This window comes from Aulonocara stuartgranti, assembly GCF_965226115.1.
Source record: "Aulonocara stuartgranti genome assembly, chromosome: 17".
In the NCBI taxonomy this organism is placed as follows: Eukaryota; Metazoa; Chordata; class Actinopteri; order Cichliformes; family Cichlidae; genus Aulonocara; species Aulonocara stuartgranti.
Genome location: NC_138953.1, coordinates 38,606,736 through 38,613,413, shown reverse-complemented (window position 1 = coordinate 38,613,413; position 6,678 = coordinate 38,606,736). Strand labels below are relative to the sequence as shown.

At 42.6% G+C, this 6,678-nt stretch overlaps 1 protein-coding gene across 1 annotated transcript; it reads left to right on the top strand.

Annotated features, from left to right (window-relative positions):
• The first annotated feature begins 203 nt into the window (after positions 1 to 203).
• Positions 204 to 3,916, top strand: ttc4 (tetratricopeptide repeat domain 4). The gene is made up of 10 exons (XM_082510644.1): positions 204 to 500; positions 1,043 to 1,160; positions 1,250 to 1,411; positions 1,510 to 1,587; positions 1,740 to 1,864; positions 1,969 to 2,055; positions 2,466 to 2,707; positions 3,047 to 3,128; positions 3,344 to 3,426; positions 3,713 to 3,916. Exons 1-10 carry the CDS (start codon positions 393 to 395, stop codon positions 3,810 to 3,812), a joined length of 1,185 nt encoding a protein of 394 aa, XP_082366770.1. The 5' UTR covers positions 204 to 392; the 3' UTR covers positions 3,813 to 3,916.
• The last annotated feature ends 2,762 nt before the right edge of the window (positions 3,917 to 6,678 follow it).

The following is a 6,678-nucleotide window of genomic DNA, read 5'->3' as shown; positions in this document are numbered from 1 at the left end:
CAGTGCATGTTGTAAAGCAAGGACCTCAAAATGTGGACAAAAAGCCAAGAGTTAGGCTACAGTGCCCCCACTGTGTTAGGGTTGCTTTCCATGGTGCACACAAGTAAGGCTGAAATAATTAACGGGATAATTAGAAAAGAAACTGCCACCTATTTTAATAATACGTGGCAGTGCTTTGAGAGCCTTACTTCTGCCGTCGGAGCTTCGTACCGCGAGGAGTGGAACGCTCTGCCGGAAGTGAGTTTCCACACGGATTCTTTCGCATGTGGCACCGCTGTTACACATGTGTAAACAAGGCAACTTGAGGAACGGTTAGCTGGACAGACTGCTGTCAGCATTAATATAAGATTTAAAAACAAGAACAAGCTCTTTCAAGTACATTTTGATCCAAAATGGCGTCCACAGTACACAGTGACAGCGACGATGGCATGGACGCGTTCATGGACAAATTCAAGACCCAGCGGTATAAAAATGCCTTCAGTGAAAACGACTGGGAGGAGGTAAGGTTGGCTTGCGGAGACTATGTGCACTAGATAGAAAGCCATTTGAACCTGAATAAAATGTGTTAGCACGTCTTTGTTCCTATGTTGGTGGTTAGCAACAAGATGCTAACATGCTCAGTATCTCGTGAAGATATCGAAAAATAGCATCAGTACCAGTGCTGGTATCGGATCGATACTAGCGCGATAGAATCGATACTTTGCTTCTGTTTTCCACCTTCAGTTTGTAGCCCAATGAATTGTGTCCGAACCTTTCTGTGCTGACTGTCACATCTATTTTATTTATAGCCCACAGACACATTTAGATTCCAGCCCCCCCGAAAAGAAAAAAATCAGTTTCAAAATACATGAAGCTGAAAGGTAAAAATCACAGTGATTATTAAAACGTGTTCAGAGCTTACAAATTAATAATGGTTAATCTCCGACTCTGTATGCTGCCCTCAGAGGTTAAAAGTATTAAAGTGTCCATATTGGTATCGGCATTACCGGCCTTGGCTTTACTTGTATCAGGTAATACCAAAATGTACTGCTGTCTCACGCAGGAGTTTAATAAAATACCCATGTTCATGAAAAACGCCCCCGAAGAGATCGACCCACAGAAATACCCAGAACTAGCCTGCCTCCAGTCCATTATCCACGACGAAGACCGGCCTCCTGAAGGTGTGCGAACCACAGCTTTCTCTCCTCCAAGGCTTTGAATGTATTCGTGAAAACAGCTGAACAAATGTGAGAAATGTGTTCTTTTCCAGAACAAGCAAAAAGCCTGAAAGATGAAGGCAATGCCTATTTCAAAGAGAAGAACTACCAAAAGGCGGTGGTGGCCTACACAGCGGGTTTGAAGAAGAAATGTGCAGACCAGGACCTCAATGCTGTCCTCCTCACCAACCGTGCAGCATCACACTTTTACCTTGGTAAAAAAAAAAAAGCATCCAAATGTCCTTTTGCTCTCACAAAAGATGACATTGTTTAAAAAAGATATGTCTGGGTTTTTCTTTTTTCCGTGACTCAGGAAATATGCGCTCTGCTTTGAATGATGCTGCAGCTGCAAAGAAGCTCAAGCCAGACCACCTGAAAGCCTTGATCAGAGGTGGGTACTGTTTTTAACATGTACTGCTATGATATGATGACATTGTGTTACTAGGCATGGAAATCTAGTGCTGGTTTCAGTTTAGATGCTCCAGATTTCTGTCGGTTATAGCTCTTAGAAAGCAAATGAATCCCATGTTTGTGCTTCTGCAGGCGCTCAGTGTTGTATAGAGCTGCGCCACTTTTCAGAGGCCATCCAGTGGTGTGAGGACGGGCTCAAGGTTCATCCTACTGACAAAAAGCTGCGGGAGCTGAGAGCAGCGGCAGATAAGCACAAAGTAACTACACTTCAGATGATCCTTGTTTTTTTATATATTATTTTTAGAAGTGGTGAAATCTTTAAAGCGCTGAAATAAACCTTGATTTGTTTTTGGTATCGAAGAGAGCAGCAGAGAGAGATGCCAGGAAGGCCAAGGCTAAAGAAAAGAAGTTGCATGGTGAGAAAGAAGCTCTTCTGAATGCCATAAAGGTAAGCATTAGAGATGGAGCATCTAACGTCGCTCACACGTCACACACATATTTGTATTTGACACTAATTGGCAGCTACCTGCCCCGGCTGCTGCTGCAGATTTATAGTTAGAAACCAGAAGTCCAGATGCTGCCACAGCCCTGCTGGAGGCGCCTAGCTATCAAGTCCAAGCCCAGCCACAGGCTCGTAGTTAATGGGCCCATCACTGGATGATGTGTTACCAGCGCAGGTCTCGTCTTCACCCTGGGCCAGGGCAACCGCCACAAACCATCCGATTCTACAAGGAGCTTAAGTCAAGAGGCTGACCCTACATATTAGAAGATGCATCTTAAACTGCCTTCACTATCTAAGTGAAAAATGAACGCAGAGAACGAAATTATATCAGTTATGATTTTGGCATCTATACACAGGATCGAGGCATCAAACTCGTGCAGCCTGCGAGGGCTCAGCGGAGCGGTTCCGACAGTGAAGATGAGGACGAACGCTCTCCTGCGGCGATAGCGGAGCTCAGCCTGGATGGCCTCAGCTCTCAGGAGGTCACCGGGGCTCAGGTCTTCGTAGATGAGCAGGGCTCTCTGCAGTGGCCCGTTCTCTTTCTCTACCCCGAACATCAGCAGAGTGACTTCATCTCGGCTTTCTGTGAAAACAGCTGGTAAACGACTCCTGCCCTCAGTGACCAAGATTGTGCTAAATTTATATACAAATATCACTGATGATCGTTTTGATTATACATTCCTCCACTCTTTGATCTGTGACCTGTTTCAGATATCGTTTGACTAAAGTAAGACACGAGATGTAACTTTTATTAGAGCAGCATAAACGACAATAGCCAGTTTGTGTAATGTAAATGCCAACTGTGACCACCAGGAGTCACTGTTGAGCAAAAGGGACACAAAATGTTTTTAAAAGGTTTTTAAAGAATGACTCTTTTATGTAGGACAGTAAATTGAAGCAGTAAAGTGTGGAGAATAGTCACTCTTGCATCTCTCAGCTTCACAGACCACCTGGGAGTCATGTTTGAAGAACTTCCACCCTGGGACGCGGACAGAAAATACCTCCCACAAAATCTGCAGGTCTGTATGCTGGGCTTACAGGTGGGGAGGTGGGGGTGTTATTTTATGAGAACAGAGATCAATTAAAGTAATGATCAAACTTGTATAAAGCCTTTTAGTGGCTCCAGGTGGAGCCGAGTGAAGACTGGTTGGCTGTTTCAGATTGAAAATGGGGAAATGTGTTTGGCTTCAGTCATCAAACTTTTCCCACAAATAACTGATGTTGTCTTTCACAGCTTTACTTTGAGGACGAGGAGAAGGAGACACTTTACCGAGTCGACCCAGAGATGTCACTTTTGAAAATACTGCAACACAAAAGGTAGATTTAATAATTTATTCTGCTGATGAGTGGTTTCAGTTTCATTTACACGATGGTCACTAAGAGCACTCCTCAAGACAAGTTCTCTTTATAATGCTCCTTTTATTAGGTGCTGCTGTGAGTTCCTTGTTATAGATGACTTCCTTCCTTATGTCAGATTTAAATGTATACCTGAGGGGTTATTAACTGTTAGAGAATTTACTTGTACCATTGTTTTCCAGCGTTGCTTGTTGTAACTTTCCTTCATGCTGGTTTCCTGATTGAATCTCTTCTGTTTTGCCAACAGGTATTTTGTGAAGGCGGGCACGCCCAGCTTCATCGTTTTAGTAAAAGGCTCTTCATACTGCAAGCAGTTTTTATCAGGAAGGAAAATACACGGACTGTAAGGAAAGGCAGAGCTTCAACTCACGCACATGAAAACCTCTGACATTCTCAATAACTGACTCATCAAACGTCACTGAAAATAAAACATGAGGTTTTGTAACATGAACTGTTTACACTCTTTATTTCTTTCTGTGAAAAACGGGTGAGTGTTGAAGTGTGTGAATTATTGCGCAACAGTCATCTCATCTATATATTCTAAGGTAAGACCCTTCATAGCATTAGAGAGAAAACAATCAGAAGATCCCCTTTGAGTAATCACTGCTGTTAGTCCAATAGTCACACAACTGGCATAGTAACTCCAACTTTAATGGTCGCCTTCTTTCGTACAACCACAGAAAAAAACTGACCCTCCAAAACTCTTTTACTGCCCCTTTCCCGCCTGCACGTAGCCATGCCCCTCCCCTCACTAGACATTTGCACAGTAGGACACATCTTATATGATATATAATATGATCTCTCTGCTCCCTGTCAGCACTCTCACTGCAGCAGTTTGCTTTTCCTGATTTTGGTTTCAAATCCTTCAGATTTCATTTTTGAGTCTGAATGTTTTCTTTCTTCTACATCAGGCCAACATTTTTGCAGCACTCCTTCCAAAATCAGTAAGATTTTGATCAAAGAATTCAACTTCTTGGTGTCTTCGAGTTTTCATTTTTTGACATTTGTGAAAAAGGTTTAGATTAATAATAATAATAATATAGTTTAGTAATAATAGTTTATAGTTTAGATTTTGCTCCCAGCTGTATAACCCTATTGTTGCAGCCCTACCAGCCACAGCGCCGCCTCAGACCCGCAGGCAGGCTCTTTTAGCTTTACATGTTTTACTTATGTGAAGCATTCACTTAACAGTGTTTTTCACAATGGCTAAAATAATAAACTGGTGTTAAACAATCTTTTCCAGCTTGGAAGCCACGCCTCCTGTGACACTGCTGTGTTACAGTGGATAAGTCGGCCATGTGTGAGATCTCTGAAGCTGTTTGCATTGATAGTGTGATTTGATAAGCTCTTTATCTGCACACAGTTTCCAGGTCAAATTAAGCCCATGCTTTCTGTTTTGTAGGACATCACGTTCAAGCTGACAGAGATTCATTCATTTAGTATTTAGTATTTAGTATTTATTTATTTATTGTCATTGTCAAGAACAATGAAATTGCGTTTGGGGCTTCCATACAACCCCAAAAAAAGAAGAAAATAATAAATACCCCTTAAAACCCAAGTGTACATATTTAACCCAGTGTGACTCCAATGCAATAAGACAATCCTTAGCAATAATGTTCGTAGAAATTCAGACAAAGACCTGAGAAACATGACAAAATACAACAATGCAACCCATTCAATATTATTGTACTGTGAGATATGATATCAGATATGATAGTTATCTATTTAAGAAAGAGGGGGGGGGGGCAGGAGGGGGAAGAGAATAAAGATATGATGCACCAATGCAGACCAGTTCATTGCTATTAAGAAGTTGGATATGGTTATTGTCCGTGAGAGGGGGGCAGAGAGTTCAGGAGCCTCACAGCCTGTGGATACAGGCTGTTGGCCAGTCTGGATGTTCTGGCCTGTATAGACCTGTACCTTCTCCCTGAGGGCAGCAGATGGAAAAGGTGGCGCGCAGGGTGATGTTGGTCCCGCAGGATACTGTGCACCCTCCTCAGACAGCGAGTGGGGAAGATATTACTGATCTCTGGCAGACTTGTTCCAATAATTCTGCCAGCTTCCTTCACCACCCGCTGGAGTGCTTGCTGATCGGCCTTGGTGCAGCTGGGGAACCACACTAGAAATCCATACGTCAGAACGCTGCTGATGGCACAGTTGTAGAAGTTCAACATCAGAGATCTGGGAATGTGTGCGCTCCGCAGTCTCCTCAGGTAGTAGAGGTGCTGTTGGGCCTTCCGTGCAACTGAGGTGATATGGTTGCCCCAGGACAGGTCCTCGGTCACAGTTACCCCCAAGAATTTAAAACTGCTCACCCTCTCCACCGCCTCACTGCCAATGAAGAGAGGCAGATGGTTGTTATGACCCCTCTTCCGGAAATCTACAATGATCTCCTTGGTCTTTTTGGTGTTTAAGACCAAGTTATTGTCGTGGCACCATGACTCTAGTTGTTGCACCTCTGTCCTATAGTTTGTCTCATCATTGTTGGATATAAGTCCGAGCACTGTAGTGTCATCTGCAAACTTAACAATGAGATTAACAACTTAATTCATTCATTCATTCATTCATAAATGAGATCATAAATGTCTTGGATTTCATATTTTTATTGATGAAAAAACACTTTACATCAGTTTTAGCATCAGAGCAGATCTAACACCACGTTTAGCTCTCTACATGCAACTATGTTTTTCTCATTAGCAGAAAAATTAAGACTAAAATTCAATCCTCTGTATTATTACTGAAGCTATGCAGTGACTAATCTAAAAAGGCGACTCATGCATTTAAACTAAATGTACTTTTTATGATTATTAGGAAGCTGATAGAAATATTTAACGATACTCTCAATTCAAAATGACTTCATTGTCTCGTATCACTGATAGAAACATCAACACAAACTCGGATTTCGTCACTGTGTGATCACAGTGACTGCTGGTTGAGCCATATAAGCAGCTGGCATTGGTTGTACAGGCATCATCATGGGTGCCTGCATGACTGGAAAAGGCTGCATGTTCACAATGTTGTTATTCTGTATGTTGATGACAGTGGGGGCTTGCTTACGATGCTTTAACTCACGATGCATCTGACACCAGGAGCACGTGGCGCAGCAACTGGAAATTACAATATCGTTAAGGAGAGAGCCCTGCAGAGAGACGGTAAAACCATTATTTCTTTCTTTCTCCTTTTCTGCTTCATGATATTGTCTCACTGTCACTG

What these genes read in the sequence shown, in the direction of transcription:
- ttc4 (XM_082510644.1), top strand. Translation starts at nt 393, where the DNA reads ATGGCGTCCACAGTACACAGTGACAGCGACGATGGCATGGACGCGTTC. An exon ending in CGAAGACCGGCCTCCTGAAG is followed by an intron (nt 1,161 to 1,249) that starts GTGTGCGAACCA and finishes GTTCTTTTCCAG; the next exon opens with AACAAGCAAAAAGCCTGAAA. An exon ending in AAAATACTGCAACACAAAAG is followed by an intron (nt 3,427 to 3,712) that starts GTAGATTTAATA and finishes TTTTGCCAACAG; the next exon opens with GTATTTTGTGAAGGCGGGCA.